This window comes from Myotis yumanensis, unplaced genomic scaffold, assembly GCF_028538775.1.
Source record: "Myotis yumanensis isolate MYYU_CA2020_CCGP unplaced genomic scaffold, mMyoYum1.0.hap1 SCAF_13, whole genome shotgun sequence".
NCBI classification, from domain to species: domain Eukaryota; kingdom Metazoa; phylum Chordata; class Mammalia; order Chiroptera; family Vespertilionidae; genus Myotis; species Myotis yumanensis.
This window is the reverse complement of record NW_027223764.1, coordinates 11759696-11781027: the sequence shown is the minus strand read 5'-3', so window position 1 is coordinate 11781027 and position 21332 is coordinate 11759696. Positions and strand designations below refer to the sequence as shown.

The 21332-nt window shown below is 36.5% G+C and overlaps 1 protein-coding gene across 3 annotated transcripts in view; it reads left to right on the top strand.

Annotated features, from left to right (window-relative positions):
- Positions 1-21332, top strand: part of SHOC2 (SHOC2 leucine rich repeat scaffold protein) — a 58140-nt gene that overhangs the window by 24124 nt on the left and 12684 nt on the right. For all 3 annotated transcript variants that reach the window (XM_070432297.1, XM_070432296.1, XM_070432298.1), the window contains exons 2-4: positions 26-965; positions 8267-8404; positions 18811-18941. In XM_070432297.1, coding sequence (XP_070288398.1) covers positions 263-965; positions 8267-8404; positions 18811-18941 — 972 coding nt within the window. In that variant the 5' untranslated portion in view covers positions 26-262. The remainder of the gene's footprint in view (positions 1-25; positions 966-8266; positions 8405-18810; positions 18942-21332) is intronic.

Below are 21332 nucleotides of genomic sequence, written 5' to 3'. Positions count from 1 at the left end.
TAATATTATCTGTATTCTATTTCAGGAATTCTAATGAATCATTGCTTGACCAGCACCATTTTACCAGTTGAAATGAGTTATCAGAAATGGGAATAGATCCAACATGTAATAGATGGCTGTTACTCCATGGTGATTACTTCTTCAAGCCAGTACCTTTTTGATTCCATAGGATCTTTGTCTCTTCATCTTTGAATTCTAATTACTATTGTTGGCAAATAAAATAAAAAGAGTTCATGTAGTTTTTGCCAAAGCTTGAGTCACCATGAGTAGTAGTTTAGGAAAAGAAAAAGACTCTAAAGAGAAAGATCCCAAAGTACCATCAGCCAAGGAAAGAGAAAAAGAGGCAAAAGCCTCTGGAGGTTTTGGGAAAGAAAGCAAAGAAAAAGAACCTAAGACCAAAGGGAAAGATGCCAAAGATGGAAAGAAGGACTCCAGTGCTGCCCAACCAGGGGTGGCTTTTTCAGTTGACAATACGATCAAACGGCCAAATCCAGCACCTGGGACTAGAAAAAAATCTAGCAATGCAGAGGTAATTAAAGAGCTCAACAAATGTCGGGAAGAGAACTCAATGCGTTTGGACTTATCCAAGAGATCTATACACATATTGCCATCATCAATCAAAGAGTTGACTCAATTAACAGAACTTTATTTATATAGCAACAAATTGCAGTCCCTCCCAGCAGAAGTGGGCTGTCTAGTAAATCTCATGACACTGGCTCTAAGTGAAAACTCACTTACCAGTTTGCCTGACTCTCTTGATAACTTGAAGAAGCTGCGGATGCTTGATTTACGGCATAATAAACTGCGAGAAATTCCTTCAGTGGTGTATAGGCTAGATTCTCTCACCACTCTTTACCTTCGCTTTAATCGTATAACTACTGTGGAAAAGGACATCAAAAACCTGTCAAAACTCAGCATGCTTAGCATTCGAGAGAACAAAATCAAACAACTACCTGCTGAAATTGGTAAGAGCCTTGGTTTACTATTATTTTTTTTAGCATTTATTATGCTAAATAATTTGAGTACTTTTCCATACCAGTAAATATTTGATACTTGCCTAAAAGCATCTAGTTTCTAAATTCTATCTTATTTATGGTTTACTTTAATTATTTAAGTTTAGCAATATTAATAGTACATGGTTTGAGATATTGTATAGACTCAAGAAAATGAATTTGAATATAGATGCAATTAGGCCTTTTCCCCACAAACCTAATCTGCTTTCATTTTCATTGAAGAAAAAGTGAATTTGAAGCAGAAAAAAAATATTTGCCTGATTTTTAAGTTGTTGCCCCCTGTTTTTAAAGTATTTATATATGTAATTTTATCAGATCCATTAAGGCTACATTTTCCCATTTTCTGACTTTCCCTTCTTTACCTGAAAAATGTTTGTTTAAATTCACATCCCTTTTCTACCTAAGTTACTACAAAAGATTGGCATATCAGGACAGTGTCAGATGAAAATTGAAGAATTTTAAAAGTACTCACATGTTCATTAAAAACAATCCAAGATACAGAAAAGTAGCAGAAAAGTCACATACTAAATGAAACACCGTTAGCAACTTGGTAGATTTCATTCCAGTTTTTGTATATAAAGCTAAATTTTACTGAAACAAATGTTATTAAAGGAATGGTAGTAGAATAAAAATAGGAAATATACATGTGTAAAAAAGTCAGTAAAAAGAAATTTATTGCCTTGATATTCTTAATTATGGAAAAAAATTTAGAAACATTTGGAATATAGTAAACCTTTGACTTATCAATTTTGGGAAATTGATAAAGGTATTGTCTTTGTGGGCCCTTTTTATAAATTTTAAAATAATGACATAATTGATTAAGCAACTTTTAAAGGAAAGTTTTCTTTTGTATGAAAGTCCAGTTTATTCTTAATAAAAAGGTTGGATTAAATATTTTGTTGCATTGATCTTATAGTGGGTGATGAAGGAAATTTCCTCTTCTAAGGCTCTGCAGCTTTGTAGAAATGTAATATTCTGTATTTTAAAAATTTTATCTAGTTTTGAAGAAGATGTAGTGTAAATTTTAGTTATGGTGTCACTATATTTGACTCTAACCAGATACTTAAAATCGTAACTTAATTTTGATTTAATTAAATGTACTTAGAAAAATCCATGATAGATTTTTCTGAAGCAATAGTTACAAAATGTGGCTCACTTATGAGATATTAAAGTATTCCCAGGAATTTGAATGGAAACATTCCTTTCCATGTGTTCAGATGAGGATGTAGCTGCTGAATGACTTCTGATTTTATACCAGATTCAGTCAAAATTTGACCTGGATATATGGCTCATGGTGGAATAGAAATTATAGACTTTTGGAGAAAGAAATGCTTGCTTTTTATATGGGAAAAAATGTTATTTCCTATCTTTGCTCTTGTTGTTTTGCATATGTTTCATTCTCCATTCTAAAACTTTGGCTTTAATTCATATGAAGTCTCTCTTTAAGGATTTTTTTCCAATAGAGAACTTATATTACCTGGGAATTAAGAACACATTTTAAAAAACAATTGTTTTGATTTATGTGAGAGTGAGAGAAAGGGTGAGAGAGAGATAGAAACATCAATGTGTGAGAGGAACATCAGTGGGCTGCCTCCTGCATACCTCCTACAAGGGATTAAGCCTGAAACCTGAGCACGTGCCCTGACCAGGAATCAAACCAGTGATCTCTTGGTACATGGGTTGATGCTCAATCTACTGAGCCACACCAGCCGATCAAGAACACATTTCTTAAGGGATTATTTCATGGGATTTTAAACTTACTTCAGTTGTTCTTGAACATATAAGTATTTAAACATTTTTACTAAAAAGTGAATGTAGTTTTTTAAATTGGAAATTTTTCTTTAATTAAATGGTTGATATTTGTGCCTGTCTAATTTTTTACTTTCATTTCTAAATCTGTAATTTAAAGAATAAGCACAGAATTTATTTTTTAATGAGCATCCTCCCACCATTAGTGACATTATTAAAGTTGATGCTGTAATTTCTGTAAAACTAACTTCATAAATGTTATTTTATTTCAAGAAGGGCATCAGGTAGAAAGTAAACTGCTTTTAAATATAAAACTTAATACTTATTATGAGGAATTAAGACATATAAGATTTAACTTAGATGCATGGATTTGGGACTGTACACTGTTCTGTACATGAGTACTTTACATACATTATCTCGTTAAATTGTATAACCCAAGGAAATAGGTATCTCTCCTCCTATTATACTGAAGAAGGAACTGAAAATGTAGAGAGATTTAGATAATTTACTCGATATCATGCAGCTAGGAAGTTTAGAATATGAACCTAGATCTTACACTACTGCCCCCTCTGGTCTAGAAAAGTGGGTCCCACTCCCATAGATTATGATTTAGTGGTCTGGCAGGTCCAGGGCATCTGTACTTTTAAAGAATAAACTGGGTTATTCTATGTGTAGCTGCAATGGAAAGCCATTGCATTAGATTTTTTATTTTTTTGAAGTGGGGAGGATATCAGCAGCTTAAGATGTAATTCCTATACCATACAATTCACAAATTTAAAGTATATAATTCATTGTTTTTTAGCATGTTCACATACTGTGCAACCATCACAAACAATTTTTAGAACATTTTCACCACCAAAAAGAAACTGTACCCTTTAGCAGTCACCACTTCTATTTTCTCCCAACCCCTTAGCCCTAAGACAAACACTGATCTGCTTTCTGTTTCTATAGATTTTCCTATTCTGTACATTTCATATAAATGGAATCATACAAAATATGGTCTTGATGATTGGCTTCTTTCACTTAGCATCATGTTTTCTGCATTCATCCGTGTTATAGCGTATATTAGTTCTTCATTTCCTTTTATTGCTGAATATATTCCATAGCATGAATATACCACATTTTATTTACCCATTCAGTTATGTTGAACATTTGGGTTGTTTCTACTTTCTAGATATTATGAATACAATAACTATGAACATTTTTGTACAAGTTTGTGTTTGGACATTTGTTTTCATTTTTCTTACGTATATGCTTAGAAGTGGAATTACTGAGTCATATGGTAATTTTATGTTTAATATTTTAAGGAACTACTAGACTGTTTTCCTAAGTGAATGCACCATTTTACATTACCAAGAGCAATGTCTGAGGGTTCCAGTTTCTCTACATTTTCAATATTCTTGTTATTTTCTTTATTATAGCCATTCCATTTATTATAAAGGAAAGACAGAAATAGTTATTTTCTGTGATGCAGACCATCCTTTACTACTTGCTAAATAAAATCAGCTCTTTTAAGAATGTTTGCAAAATAAGGCTCAGGCACAAAGATGAAGTAAAATGAAAATTTTACATTTTTAAAAGTGTTACACTCCTTTCATATAATTTGCTAAAACCCATTAGAGAATTTAGAATCCAGAATTTATGCAAATTATCATTTTGTTAAACTTCCATTTATAAGTACTAAATTAACATCCTATCTAATAATAGACAAACATGGTAATTAACCGTACCTCTGACACGCTTCCCATTGGCTAATCAGGGCGATATGCAAATTAACTGCCAACCAAGGTGGCGGCCGGCAGCCAGGCAGCTGAAGTGAACAGGAGGCTTGCTTGCTTCAGTGATGGAGGAAGCCAAGGTTTCCCGCCTACTGCTGCCGGCCTCTGAGCTGCACTCTAAGAAACAATGTTGCAATTATAGAAGCTAAACAAACCCCAGAAACCTGCTTTCAGCCAGCCGGGCCTCAGAGCTGGAGCTGCAACAGTGTTTCAATTATAGAAGCCAAACAAACCCAGATACCTGCTTTCAGCAGCCGAGGTCTCAGAGCTGGAGCCGAGCCTCAGAGCTAAAGCTGGCTCTCAGCTCCAGTGACAGCCATAGAAGGTAAATAAATCCCAGAATTAAAAAAAAAAAAGAAAGGAGAGGTTGGGAGCCTCAGTCACCCGCCAGCCTGAAAACGGCCCCCAGCCCCTCACGCAGACTGGCCAGGCACCCCAGTGGGGACCCCCACCCTGAAGGGGGTGTGATCAGCTGCAAACAGCCATCATCCCCTCATCCAGGCTGGCCAGGCACCCAAGCGGGACCCCCGCCCTGATCCGGGACACCCCTCAGAGCAAACCAGCCGGCCCCCACCTGTGCACCATTCCTCTATTCTATATAGTAAAAGGGTAATATGCAAACTGACCCTAACAGCAGAAGGACTGGTAATGACTGGTCACTATGACACACTGACCACCAGAGGGCAGACGCTCCAATGCAGGAGCTGCCCTCTGGTGGTCAGGGCGCTCTCACATGGGAGGAGCTCTGCTCAGCCACAAGCCAGGCTGATGGCTGCCAGTACAGTGGTGGTGGTGGGAGCCTCTCTTGCCTCCTCAGCAGCCCTAAGGATGTCTGACTGCAGTTTAGGCCTGCTCCCCGTTGGCAAGTGGACATCCCCCAAGGGCTGCCAGGCTGCCAGAGGGATGTCTGACTGCCAGCTTAGGCCCAATACCCCGGGGAGCAGGCCTAAGCCAGCAGATGGTCATCCCCCAAGGTGTCCCAGACAGTGAGAGGGCACAGGCCGGGCTGAGGAACCCCCCCTTCCCCCAAGTGCACAAATTTTTGTGCACCAGGCCTCTAGTTGATACATATTAGATTTATAGTATGCATATTAATGGCTTTTTATTCTCTTGTTTTATAAGGATACCATTTTCAATTATGCCATCCAGTTTGTATTAGGCAGTATATTTGAGGAATGTGAGGAATTAGAAGTTTTAGAAATACAGTGACTATTTAGTCTAAATCATATATTTGAAACTTAACCATTATTCAAGGTTTTTCTTATAGGGAAATTATATTAAAACTAGAGGCCCGGTGCACGGATTCGTGCACTGGTGAGGTCCCTCGGCCTGGCCTGTGGGGATCAGGCCAAAACCAGCTCTCCAACATTCCCCGAGGGGATCCAGATTGGGAGAGTGTGCAGGCCAGGCCGAGGGACCCCACCGGTGCATGATCGGGGCTGGGGAGGGACTGTGGGAAGGCTCCAGGGCGTGTCTGGCACATCTCGCCCAGTCTTGATCAGCTGGACCCCAGCAGCAAGCTAACCTACCAGTCAGAGCGTCCACCCCCTGGTGGTCAGTGCGCTTCATAGTGACTGGTCTAACAGTCGAACGGATGGTTGGACACTTAGCTTATTAGGCTCTTATTATATAGGATCAGAATATTTATTTAAGTATTAATGACATCTTTATTAATGCCCCGTGATTTGATACCAGGGATTAATATTTACATGGGTGAACATTGGCAGAAAACAGTAAAAGGATACTGAACAGAGAGTACATGTAAGCCTATGAAGAGCAGAGGTAATATATCAGAGAGTAGCCAAGAAAACTCTTCATTTGGTAATGTTCATTTACTTTTCTTTTTTTGTATGAGGGTTATGTAATAGATAGGTGGAAACCTTCATTATTGCTTTCTTTTGTAGATGAGTATTCCATCCTTCCTGTTCAATACCTCCTTTTACCATTTGCTACTTTGAAAGAGGCTTCATGTACACCAAGAGAGTCAAGAAATCCTGTTTTCACAGGGAAAACAGTATATCACCATTCCCTGCTGCCTGCCCCCGCCCCTACTGGTTCCTTTGAGTTTCATATTAGATGATTTTGTAAAAAAAAGAAAAAAAATTTTTTGGCCTGGAATGAGGGCCATCAGGTAGTCAGTTTGAATAATTCATTGATTTAATTCTGGACAAGGAAGTTTTTATAGAATTTTATTCTTCTAGGAAGGAGATGGTTACTTTTTGAAACCAGAAATAAACCCATCTTTGTCTCTTACTAATATTCCTACAATTTATTTCCTTCATTGAATTATGGCCTAGTTTAAGATTTCTCCTCTTATCCCCGAAACCGGTTTGGCTCAGTGGATAGAGCGTCAGCCTGCGGACTGAAAGGTCCCGGGTTCGATTCCAGTCGAGAGCATGTACCTGGGTTGCGGGCACATCCCCCGTAGGAGATGTGCAGGAGGCAGCTGATCGATGTTTCTCTCTCATCGATGTTTCTAACTCTCTATCTCTCTCTCCCTTCCTCTCTGTAAAAAATCAATAAAATATATTAAAAAAAAAAAAAAGATTTCTCCTCTTATTAAAGTTTCCCCCTAATATATTATTCTTTATAAGATAGGAGAATGATCTGATATATTAAAGCATATGCTTTTTAAGAACCCAGATTATTATCATTCATTTAAAAAACAACTCACAGCATTCAGATATATGAGAAAGTAGAATAAGCAATTTTTTGTACACATTTGACTCAGTAACATTTATTGAAATAAAAATCAATTTTCTATTATACTGCAGTGTTACATTTTATAAGTCAAGTTAGGTATACAATTAATATATAATAAATGCATATATAATCAATATCTATACAAAAATGCAAAAATAGAATGAGCAATTCTTTTAAAAGTTGAAGGATCACAGAGATTTTAATTCCCAATTATGTAATTTTCTATGAACTATTGTAGACAATAAATGTTAAATTTTTAATAAATGTGGCTTGAAGTGAATATACTGAAACCTAGTATTATTAGTTATTCAATATTAACTCAAATTGTAACCCTTAGTCCCTAAAATTTTTTAAATTTTCCCAGGACTGCCAGGGGTTATACAGTTGCTTTCACGGTCCAGGTAACATTATTTAATTATTTCATTTGAGTACTTTGTACAAGTGTTAATGACTAACTTAGTTTGGCAAGAAAAATAAAACAGGAAAGGGAATTCAGAGTTGTTAATAAATAACTCCTTTTGACCAGGATTCAGTATGAAACCTTAGAGACTTAGAAATGAACTGTTGACTTAGTTTATTGTTATCAAATTGTCAGGTCTTTCACTGAACAACAACAAACCTGGAGAAGTTATTGGTAATGGAGACAGGAGAAGAACACGGAAAATAGCACTTGTGCTGAGGAAGGATTTGATAGGATATCATTGACTTCTGGTACTGCTGATGTGACAGCACGCTACACATTGAAAGCAATGTAGACACTGTTACCCATGTTGCTAAGTTGTAGAAGCAGTTAACTGAAAGAATAAGTCATTTTCTTCTTTTTTAGGTATATTTGAGATACAGCATATTAGTTTCAGGTCTACAATATAATGATTCAGTGTTTGTAAGATGCCATTTTCAAATAACAGTTTAGATTTTGTGTTTGACATTTTAATTATGATAATAGAAAATGAAATTTTCCTTTCAATATTATTTAATATATTTAATAATTCTTATTAAATTTTTATGTTGGTCAATTTACAGGTGAATTATGTAACCTCATTACGCTGGATGTAGCTCACAATCAACTTGAACATCTTCCAAAGGAGATTGGAAACTGCACACAGATAACCAACCTTGACTTGCAGCACAATGAACTGCTAGACCTCCCAGATACTATAGGTATGGTATGAGAGGTGAAAGAAGATATTGATAATTATTTATAGCTACTTGGACATTAAAATACTATTTTTTTTAAAGATATATTTTATTGATTTTTTACAGAGAGGAAGGGAGAGGGATAGAGAGTTAGAAACATCGATGAGAGAGAAACATCGATCAGCCGCCTCCTGCACACCTCCTACTGGGGATGTGCCCACAACCAAGGTACATGCCCTTGACCGGAATCGAACCTGAGACCTTTCAGTCCACAGGCTGACGCTCTATCCACTGAGCCAAACTGGTCAGGGCTAAAATACTATTTTTGATAACAAGTATTAAAAGATTAGAATTTAACATTGTCAAAGTAGTAAAAGCTCCTAAAAGATAGTATTTTAAAATCACTATTTCCATTTCCTGGCATAAAATAATTATATTTTGGGAAATGAGCTCAACTGGATTATAAAGACTATTAAAGCATATGTATATATTCTATAGCTCTGTGCTTAAATTGCAGAATGGGTGCATTTTCTGTTTTTGCTGATTTCAGAATGTTGCAGTCTATTGTATAGAGTATGGTCCTTTTTTTTACTAAAGTAGACCATACTGAAAAATAAAACCATTGCTATTTAGTTTTTAAAACATGGGCAGTATAGTTTAAAGCAGTGGTTCTGAACCTGTGGGTCGCGACCCCTTTGGGGGTCGAACGACCCTTTCACAAGGGTCGCCTAAGACCATCGGAAAACACATATATAATTACATATTGTTTTTGTGATTAATCACTATGCTTTAATTATGTTCAATTTGTAATAATGAAATTGGGGGTCACCACAACATGAGGAACTGTATTAAAAGGTTGCGGCATTAGGAAGGTTGAGAACCACTGGTTTAAAGTGTATTCATCTGTAATATTGAGGGACAAAGAGAAGAAATGTGCAAAATGTTTTCAAAGACTTTGCCAAACTGCAAAAAGTTGAATTGTGCTTATTGTGATATGCTTTATATTTACATAGTCTTGTTTCTTTTCCTAAATTCTCATAAATACTTTATTTGAACAGTGAAGGGAATTTTGAAAAATTTGGACTAAATTGAAAACTTTTTAGTTATTGCTGTGGTATAAGGTTATTATAATGTTTTTCCAGAAAAATTACATTTGTACTTAATTTATATAATTTCAGTAATGAATATTCTATTACTAAACCATATGAGGTCTATGATGATATCTTTCTCCAGAATGATTTTTGTTTCCTTCTGTCAGTACCTAGGGAATCACATTAATTCATTTATGTTTTAAGGGTTGAGATTTTTCTAATCCTTCAGGTGATTCAAAGGCAGGATGCAGACTAATTGTAGGACTGTTTTACTTCCAGTTCACCCTTAGTACTACTAGGGTGCAACCCTGTGATCCCAGTTGATATTGATTACTAGATTTTTTTCCCCCATTGGATAAAACACAGGATTTTATAGTTAAATATCAATGTAAGAGTGAACATCGATTGGCTGCTTCTTGCATGCCTCCTATCATGGATCGAGCCTGCAACCCAGACATGTACTCTGACCGGGAATTGAACCAGCAACCTTTCAATGCACAGGTCAACCAGTTGAGCCACACTGGCCAGGGCTGAATACTGGATTTTGACTCTTGGCAGAAACATGCCTTAGCCTTTCAGCTGCATCTTCTAGTTAGGAAAGCACTCACAGGATATGATCTTCTCCAGTGTTTCTGCTTGTTTCTGGATTCCCAGCCATTTTCTGGCCTGGAAATTAGTATTATCTAATTAGCTCTCTGATTTTTGTTTTAGGAGTGTTTTGAGTTTTTCTGAGTGGTGGGAGAGTTTGCTTGAATTACCCACATAGTCTACCATTACTTGAAACAGAAGCAATTGTTAAGGAATTTTTTAAATAAGTTATAATAGACTGTCTTAGGCTATATGACAACCATTTCTTTACATGAAAGCAATCAGAGACATTTTCAGGATATAAGAGCTAGTCATTAGAACCTATATTTTCCTGATTCTTGGCCCAAAGCTCTTTCAATCACATTACTACGTTAATGGCAACAAATTAAGTATTCTAATTAACTGATTGTAATTGGGTTAAATTATCTCTCAAAAACAAGATGGTCTACAACATGTAATGAATTGTTCCGTTAATATTCATAGTAAATAATTTACCAATTGTTTTATATGAATAAAAGAGTCAGATTTCTGGTTCAGTAGGGACTAAACACAGTTATTTCTTGCTTTTCATTCTTTAAAGTCTATTGAAATGACCAAATTGAACATAGAGGAGTGACCAGGGAGGAAAAAGAGCATGGAAAGGATACATACGGCATCTATAAAACATGATTGGGCTGATAGAAAAAGGAAAAAAAAAAGAATATTCTTCTTAGAATACCTTTGCCAAATGAAATTTAATGGAAAAATACTGCATAATATGTATGCATCCAAAGGCCAAAATAGTAATATGTAAGATAAGTGGAAGAAGTTGCCTATAATCTAATAAATAAGTAAAAATGCAAAATAAGTGAAAAAAAGTCATGGGTGATAGGACTAGAAGTTATAGAAAGAGGACAGAGGTAATACAATAAAAAAACTAATTAAAATATAATTTTATAGTATTTTCCTGAACTTGACAAAAACCCAGATAATAAGGGTGAAATAGCTTACCAAGAAGAAATAATGAAAAAAGATACATTCTGGTAGAAGTGGTAAAAGTTAAATTTACTTAGTTGTTTTGAATGAGCAGTATATTAATATGATGTTATTAAAACCTCTTTGTCTAGTTTTAGTTTCCGGGTAATGCTTACTACTTGTAATAAATTGGGAAGAGTTTCCTTCTCTTCAAGTTTTGGAACAGTTCGTATAAAATTGGCATTATTGCCTGACCAGCATGGCTCAGTGGTCAAGGTGGCTTCACTGATGAATTTTACAAATATTAACAAAGAAACAATGCCAATTTTTAAAAATATATTTTATTGATTTCAAAGAGGAAGGGAGGAGAGAGAGAAACATCAATGAAGACAGTGAATCATCAGTTGGCTGCCTCCTGGACATCCCTCACTGGGGATCGAGCCCACAACCTGGGAATCAAGAAGTAATTTTGATAGAAAACACAGGTTTATAATTTTTCCATTGATTTGTAGAGAGAGTGGAAGGGAGGGGAAGAGACAGAAACATCTATGTGAGAGAGACACATTGATTGGCTGCCTCCCACATGAGTCCCGGCCAGGGCCAGGGATCAAGCCTACAACCAAGGTATTTGCCCTTGACCAGAATCCAAGGGATCCCTCAATCTGCAGGCCAATGCTCTATCCACTGAGCCAAACTGCTGGCTAGGGCTAGCATGAATACTCTTAAGAGTAGTCATCACTCCTTGATAGTAATCACTGCCATTTATTCCAGGCTGAGCAGTGCCAGGACCACTGACAGCTCATAGTGTGTGAAGAAGAGCAGAGGAAATGAGGGGGCAATTCGTTGCTATTAAGTCAGAGAGTACTTAAAAACAGATTATAGTTTCTTTGATTTAATCATTAGTTTACCCTATTGAATAAAAAGTATATTCTCTTTTATGTAAATACTAGAGGCCTGGTGCACGAATTCATGCACCAGTGGGGTCCCTCGGCCTGGCCTGCAAGATCTGACCAAAACTGGCTCTCCGACATCCCCCTTGGGGTCCTAGATTGCGATAGGGCACAGGCCAGACCATGGGAACCCACCAGTGCACGATCAGGGCTGGGGAAGGACCGTGAGAGGGCTCCAGGGCATGCCCGGCCTGTCTCACTCAGTCCTGATCAGCTGGACCCCAGCAGCAAGCTAACCTACCAGTCCGAGCATCTGCCCCCTGGTGGTCGGTACACATCATAGTGATTGATCGACCGGTTGACTGCCCCCTGGTGGTCGGCACTCGTCATAGCGAGCAGTTGAGCAGCCTTAGCATATCATTAGCATATTACGCTTTGATTGGTTGAATGGACGACCAGACACTTAGCATATTAGGCTTTTAAAATTTTTTTTATTTTTTATTTTTAGTTAAATCTTAATTGTTCAGATTATTATATTTGTTCCTCTTTTTTCCCCCCATAACTCCCCTCCACCCAGTTCCCACCCTGCCCTCCGCCCTTACTCGTCACCCACTGCCCTCACCCATAGGTGCACGATTTTTGTCCAATCTCTTCCCCCATCCCTCACACCCCTTTCCCCCTCAAGAATAGTCAGTCCATTCCCTTTCTATGCCCCTGATTCTATTATAATCACCAGTTCATTCTGTTCATCAGTTTATTTATTCACTTGATTTTTAGATTCACTTGTTGATAGATGTGTATTTGTTGTTCATAATTTGTATCTTTACCTTTTTCTTCTTCTTCCTCTTCTTAAAGGATACCTTTCAGCATTTCATATAATACTGGTTTGGTGGTGATGAACTCCTTTAGCTTTTCCTTCTCTGTGAAGCTCTTTATCTGACCTTCAATTCTGAATGATAGCTTTGCTGGGTAAAGTAATCTTGGTTGTAGGTTCTTGGCATTCATCACTTTGAATATTTCTTGCCACTCCCTTCTGGCCTGCAAAGTTTCTGTTGAGAAATCAGCTGACAGTCCTATGGGTACTCCCTTGTAGGTAACTGACTTTCTTTCTCTTGCTGCTTTTAAGAGTCTCTCTTTGTCTTTTGCTTTTGGCATTTTAATTATGCTGTATCTTGGTGTGGTCCTCTTTGGATTCCTTTTGTTTGGGGTTCTCTGCGCTTCCTGGACTTGTAAGTCTATTTCTTTCACTAGGTAGGGGAAGTTTTCTGTCATTATTTCTTCAAATAGGTTTTCAATATCTTGCTCTCTCTCTTCTTCTGGCACCCCTATAATTCGGATGTTGGTACGCTTGAAGCTGTCCCAGAGGCTCCTTACGCTATCTTCGTATTTTTGGATTCTTACTTCATTTTGCTTTTCCGGTTGGGTGTTTTTTGCTTCTTTGTATTTCAAATCTTTGACTTGATTCTTGCGATCCTCTAGTTTGCTGTTGGGAGTCTGTATAATATCCTCCATTTCAGTCAGTGTATGCTTAATTTCCAGTTGGTCCTTTATCATAACCTCGAGAGTCTGACTAGATTTCTTGAGGATCTCACTACATTTATCAGTGGTCTCACCAGTCTTTTCGAGGGTCTTACTAAATTTATCAGCGGCTTCTAGAAAGTTCTTGAAAAACCTTAAAAGTGTGGTTTTGAACTCTATACCAGTAGTTTGCTTTCCCCAATTTCTGTCATTTGTGTCCTGTTTCTTTGTCTCCACATTTTTTATGCTTCCCTGTGTTGATAAAGTGGTTTTCTGTGCTAAGTGTCCTCTAGGGCCCAGTGGTTCAGCCTCCCCAATTACCTGAGGAGGACACTCTTGGGACACCCCCTTGTGGTCTTTGTGCACAGTCTTGTTGTAGTTAAGCCTTGATTGTTGTAGGTAACACTGGGAGGGATTGACCTCCAGGCCAATTGGCTGTGAGAATCAGCTGTGTCTGCAGTGGGAGAACTTCTGTGCTAGAGACACCCCACTGGGGCAAGACTTGCTTCAATGGGGCTTTGGTGCTCACTGAGTCTGCCCCCGAGTGTGTCCTTTATGGGTCCGAGGAGCTGCAAACTGGATGGTTCCACTCTGACCACTGAGCCCACTGGCTCCTGGATCTCAAGGGAGGTGCTAATCTAGCCTCTGCCTGAGGTTATCCAGCAAAAGCCTCCGTGCAGGGCTTGGGTGGGGCAGGTCCCACAGGATCAACAGGGCAGGGCTAGGCTAGCAGTTATGGCTGCCCCTCAGAGGCCCCGCTTGTCAGTGTCCCGGCAATCGCTGCAAACACCTCCGAGAGAAAGCTTCCCTCGAGTTCCGACAGATGCCAGACAATCCCATTTCTCCCGTATGAGTCTGGGTCCCCAGAGACTTGCCCGGAACTGGAGCTCAGAGCTTGAGACTCCCTCCCGATTGAAAAAGACAACCGCGCCCTCAGCCGCCAGCCCACTCTGTGTGCGCCTCTGTACCTTAGTATTTTATTTCCGCACCGCACCTCCTCTGAGTCTCGGTATGCTTTTCTCTTTCCTTCTAGTTGTAGAATTTCCACTCAGCCAGCCTTCCTGTGGTTCTGGGTGATGTCCGTTCTGTCTTTTAGTTGTATTTTTGAAGTGGTTGCAAGGCAGCAAACTCAGTTGTTTGCCTATGCTGCCATCTTGGTTTCTCCTAGGCTTTTTTTATATAAGATTTTCTTATTCAAGAATCAGTTATGAACTAAAGAAAATATTAAACTTCATTATAATAGTCATTTGGTTTCAAACTATGAACCTGATCATCTTTTTTTTTTTTTTTTTTTTTTAAATATATTTTATTGGTTTTTTACAGAGAGGAAGGGAGAGAGACAGAAAGTTAGAAACATCGATGAGAGAGAAACTGACCAGCTGCCTCCTGCACATCTCCTACTGGGGATGTGCCCGCAACCCAGGTACATGCCCTTGACCGGAATTGAACCTGGGACCTTTCAGTCCACAGGCCGACTCTCCATCCACTGAGCCAAACCGGTTTCGGCTGAACCTGATCATCTTAAAGCCTTCTGAGATCTCTGGTGCTTTTATGAAATTGGGGGTGGGAAAGGGTTGTATCTGAAGTAGGAAAATATATGTTACTTTCTATTTCTTCTCAAAATGAGATAGATTTGCAACAAGACCTTGCCTTCAAGGCCGGAGCACAGAACAATTCACAGAGGTCTTTTTGTTGCACTGGGCTCTGAAGAAATATTACAGTAATTATGGTTTTATCAACAAGTAGAGTTTTAGTAGTTAGGTTTTAGATAATTACAGTGCAGTTTGCATATAACAACTTTATTAGTTTTCTTTTTAACAGTGGCATTCTTTTGGGTTTTTGGCATTTAAGAAATTTTGTATTGCTTGCTTTTCAGTATGCTTTCAGGTTTTCAGATTAATGTTGAAAAAAATTGTATCTTTGATATTATTTCGTTGTTAGAATTGTGTCTTTTCCACTGATATTTTGCTACTTTGTTAAAATAAGATTAAGGCTATTTAAGTTAGAGTCTTACTCAAAAATTATACTGATTTAACCTAAAGATGCTGATTATATTTGCTGGAATTGAAAGCATTTAATTTTAATTCATTACCATTTGATGTTGCCATATTTTAAAATCTGACAGCATAAGAAAGCCAGCTGTCAAAGTAGAGCACAAGAACAACTTACTGTCAAAGTTAAGCACCTAAAAGCTAATGCCAGTGATTGGCAGAGATCAGCCTACATTTATACACAGAACCTCAGCAACATTGACTTAGTCGCAATGGCTCAACACTAAAGCAAGCTATGGCTTGATTTCTAGGTTGCAGTTTAGTTTGTGGTTTACCGCTCATTGAAAGAGGTTAGAGGTTGAAACCACTGTAGGGGGTGAATCACACAGTAAGTGCCAGACTTCTGATGTCAGTTTTTTTCTGGTATAAGAGAGTTTTGATATTTCATCCTTAATTTTTTTTCACCTTTTTTGTTTTTCTGAGAGTAATAGATTTTGGCAAAATGTGGATGACTCTTTGAACATGCCATGTTCTTTAGAAAGTGGTAACACCTTTGCAAATGTGAATTTCTTCATCAGAATAGCATATTCTCATACATCACATTTTTAAAAGTTCAGGTTCTTCTACCATACACACACAGTGAAAAAGAAAATGTTTAGGAATATTGAAGGTACTATTTTTGTTTAACCATGATTTTTGGTATTATGTAATGTTATATGGCAATTTCACCATCATTTTCATTTTGTATTTTTAAATTCTAGAAACCTATTCTGATTTTGAAAGTGAAAAACTTAAGTTATTTGGCCTTTGGAAGAGAAGTTTTAGGAATCTGGTTCTGTTTACTGGGCTTTTGAGTTGATAAGCATTTACTTTTAGGTTTCATTGAAAATTTTTTAAAAATGGTTAAAATGTTGTGTTTGTCTACTATTTTATTATAAACAGTGATTGAACGAGACATATCAGTTCATGAAAGAAAATTGTAGGGGCTTTTTACTATTAATAAGCCCTTTCCTTGTCTGACAGATTTCAAAGACCCCTTAATGAATGCTCCAGCCATCTTTAATAATAAAAGCATAATATGGGAATTAGACTGGATAGCCAAACAACCTTCCAGACGAAGCCAGGGCTGTGAGGTGCCAGAGGGAAACCGGTGCCGGCAGCTGGGGGAAGGAAGGCTACTCTTGCACGAATTTCATGCATGGAGCCTCTAGTTATAGTGGAACAGCTTTCTTCCATAGGGAAAGCAGTGGTATAAGGGAGAGAAAGGATTGGCCTTATTCCAGTTGTTTTTTTTTTTAAGGTTTACTGCCTCTTTAATCTTCAACTTCATATAGCAAATTAAAATTTGAGATTTTGAAGTTATTCATAGTCAGACATTATCACTGCTACTAGGAAATTTCCTACCTTTACCAGGCTTGCTGTAGCTCTAGTGGCCATGGGCATTACATAGGCTTGTTTTTATTTCTCCCTCCAGACACATCTCAATAATGTCATCAGAAAGGCACTAGTGAAGCATCCTTAGTTAATTTAGAAAGCATTTTATAGACAAAATTAAGTTGTCTTTGCTAAGTGGTAGTTTTTATTGTTGCTTTTGTATTCAGTTTTCTGCTTATTGGAATCTTAATTAAACAGAACCAATGAACTCCTTTTAAAAAAATATGTTTTTATTGATTTTGGAGAGAGAGAAAGGGAGAGGGAAAGATAGAAATATTGATGTGTGAGAGGAACATCGATTGGCTGCCTCCTGCACACCTCCCACTGGGGATGGAGCCCACAGCCCTGTCATGTGCCCTGACCGGGAATCAAACCGGTGACCTCTTGGTGCTTGGGTCAATGCTTATTCTAATGAGCCACACCGGCCGGGCAGAACTAATGAACTCTTGACCCAGTTTCTAAACACCATAGTAAGAAAGTAATATAAATGAGCATAGCATATTTCTGGAATAGTTCAAATTGCGGGAACTGCAGTGGTTGCTATTAAAAAAAACTTAGCAAATTTTGCATTATATTTGTCTAAACTTATGGCATAGAATTATCAGAGTATTTTCATTGTAAATGACTTTGACAATAAAATGAGCTATTTTGTCATTTCTTTTAACTTCAGTCACATTTCTTCAGCAAGAGGGGAAGATGCAAATGAGTGATAACTAGATGAGGGTTATAAGGCCCCCTCCTAGGGTTTCAAGGTTAAACATATGCTACAGACTAATAAATCTTCTGTAGGTATTGCAGTAAAGTTGCATCTAAGAGAGAACATTATTCATGCAACTTAAAAAAAAAAAAAGATGTAAAAGAGATAGACAAACATCAGAAGATTGCTGAAAGTTGGAAGGCATCCAAACATTTGTTTCCCAAAAAGTTGTGTCACACAAGACAACTACTTCTGTTATTCTGTTATTCCTAATGATGGTAATACTGTTTAATTTAAAATCAGAACCTCTATTTGATGTTCAAACCCTGGCAGTTTAAAAATGTTATAGCAACCGTTAATAATTTGAAGTCAGGAAAGAAATTAACCAGTCATGTTAAAGAAACACTAAATTCTCATCACTGTTTTTTGTTTGTTTTATAAAAATGTACATATTTTCTAGTGTATATTGTTTGGGAAATTAAATTTGATTTAAACCTTTTATGATAGCAGATGTCATATTCATTCATGTAGCTTACCTGTAGCTTGCCATATACTAGTATGTAGTCTTGGCAATAAAACTAGAAAATGCGTGTTTTCTGCTCTGCTTTTTTAAATGTATTCAATAGTGGCTGATTTGTGCTCAATCCTAGTGTATACTTAAATAATAGAGACTATAATTTTCACTTTGGTTTGTAGTTTTTAAAAATATATTTTTGAGGAATTTTTTACTATCAGGTCAACTTTTCAGAGAATTTTTAGAATGTTTATATTAAAACTCATGGAAAATATTGAACCTTTCTTATCTCAGAATAATTGTGCATTGTATATTTTAAATAATACCATTAGAAATTTGAAAGTTTTTTCTTCAAAATTAAATGTTCATTTTTATATATAATCACTTGTTCCATGTTGGATCATTATCACATAGATTCAAATGGGGTAACTATTATAAATTTCAAATGTACACTGCTTGATGTTATTCGATGAGGCCTTATCTAAAGGTTAATTTATTATTAAAGTATGCCAATACTTTCTAATAATTTATTTTTATAATTGACTTGTAGTGTATTTCATTATTTCTCTAAGACAAGTGGCTTCAACATCATCCTAATTGGTGAAGTGTAGTGTGTTGTTCCTTGGTACTTAAAGTTAAGGATCTTGCTGAAATAGTGCTTTGCAGTAATTCATAAATATCTGGTTGATAGCCTAGGACAGTGAGAGGCTCATCGTATATTTTTTTAAGTTCTCTTTTTGTGTGTATTCATAGGAAACCTGTCCAGTTTAAGTCGTCTTGGTCTGAGATATAACAGACTGTCAGCAATACCCAGATCACTGGCAAAATGCAGTGCACTTGAAGAACTAAATTTAGAGAACAATAACATTTCTACTTTACCAGAGGTAAGTAGAAATAAGCCTGCAAGATAATAAAGGAGAAACTAGTAAGTTTTTACAGCTGTTTAAATAATTTGATGATTGAGTTTGCCTAAAAAGGAGTATGCTGTGGATATATAGCCACCACTAAGATAATTCCAAAGAAGAAAGAATAGGTATGATTGAAGGAACATATTAAAATTTTTTTTGATGTGCAGAAAGGAGAAACCAAAGTGGTAAGTTGGTGTGCTACATTCCCCTTTAGCACCTAATTCTTTTTCATGTCATTTGAAACTAGCAATAAAAGCTATAATAAAGGAAAAGTTGTATGGCTGGTTTTAAAACTCACTACCCCACCCAGTTCAGTTATAAAAAAAAAGGTACTGAAGAAAGATGATAAATGAAAAGAATGAACTATATAGTATATACTATTTATTATCAAGATAATATTGGCTGCAACACACCTGTGACCCAAGTTATTACCCTGCTTATGCAATAATATTAAAGTCTATTTTGCATCTATCAGTCACCAAAATGTGTTATTTTTTTTAACATATTAGTTTTAATTTGGGTTTGGTTGGTTGTATTAGAAAAATATTTTCAGTTATTTTACTCAGATTAATTGGGGAAGATACTTTAAAAAAAATCTTTTCAACTTTATTATTTTTTTACTCTTGCATTTCCTTCTTTTGCTATGTACTATTTTAGCATACCCAACAACTTGTGTGTTTGCTTATGGTTATTCAGCATAAATTATAGTATTCTAACATAAAAGAATGGCATTGTGGACTAATGGATTGAGTGAGCTTTTGCAAAGTCTTTTTTTCTTAACAATTAAAAATATCAAATATAAGTGGCCCTATTATGTTTTGACTATTGCTAGTTTTTCTGTGGTGTTTGTGTATGTATATTTGAATTAAGAATAAAGATGCTTTGGATGAACGTTTTTCAGATTTATGCTTTGATTTTGAAAGAAGAGTTTGAGTAAATGAAGCTATAAGTTTGTAGCAATTAGTTTACGTGATAAATATATTCAGTTTATTTGTTTCTTAAGGATACAGAAATAAAATAGCACCTATTAATTTAGCTCCTATTAATCTGGGTATTTGGGATTTCAGAAAGTGTCTTGATCAGAGTACTGAAATGAGTTTCCCAAGATTGTAGTTTCTAGGCTGGACCGGTTCCTCACCTGTGGCAAAGTATCATTGTTAGCAGCAGTTTAAGTGGGATAAGGAATAGAATCCACAGATTGTAGATAGAGCTCTGACAACTAGACTGTCTGGATTTTTGTGTTTCTGTGATAGTGGTAATTTAAAATGATCATAATGGGTGAGGTTCTCCAATGTCATCATCCCCTTTTCTAAAAGTGATTCATATCCATAATAAGACAAATCATTAACACGTTAATTAGACCTGGTTGGGATGCTTTTAGGGTGTGATTTGTGAGTTTAAGTAAGATTGACTGCTTTTACCACTTCACTGTGCCTAAATATAAGGACTGGGTATATATCAAATTACACAGTGAGAAATTTAAAAATTTATATATTTAGTCTTACTGTCAGTGAAGGGAAACTAATAATTATTGGGTTCCTCTTAGGATACAGAGATTGTGAAAAGTACTTTCATAAATAATATTTTGTGAGTGAAAAAAGCAATGATTTATTTTTGATAGAATTATAAAGAGGACAGCTGTGGAAGAAGGGCTGGCTGTGTGTGTGTGTTTAAACTTGCTTATTTTTCAGATGGAGAAGCTATGAGAGTTTTGATTGTCATTGTCCAAATATGGGAAAGCATTAAATCTTATTTAAATATAGTATATGTGCTTTGTAAGAGCATATTTCTAATGCAAGTATCTAATTACTTGTGTGTATTATAAATACAATGAGGAAGACAAAATCTAGACATCCAAGCTGGGGTAGGCAAGAAAATCAGGAAAGTGGTTTCTCGTTGGGGCTTTCATATTGCTGAAATCAGAACTGACCAAATGATTATATACTTTGCCATTTGAAGACTGAAAATGGACTAGTTTTAATGTAGACATAGGAAAAGGAACTTAATAATGCTTAAGGAATAATGCTAGGAGCCCTGTATAAACCCATTCAAATCTCCATTATAATCCTAATTATTGGGATATTCTTATAAAATAGGTGGGGAAATAAGACTTAAGAGAAGTTATGTGTCTGGACAAATTTGTTACATATTTTTCTGGGAATACGGTGAGATATATATTTATTATTTAATTAATTCACCTAAGGTCACAAAACTGGTAAGTGATTATCTAAGATGGGAACTTAAATGTGTCAGACTCTAAAGCAATGATAACCCAAAAGCTTCACCATGTGATCTAAGAATGAAAGGTTTGAGAGCTGCCTTCTTGCTTCCCCTTTTCAAGTATCCTCAGATATGAACATTTTAAAA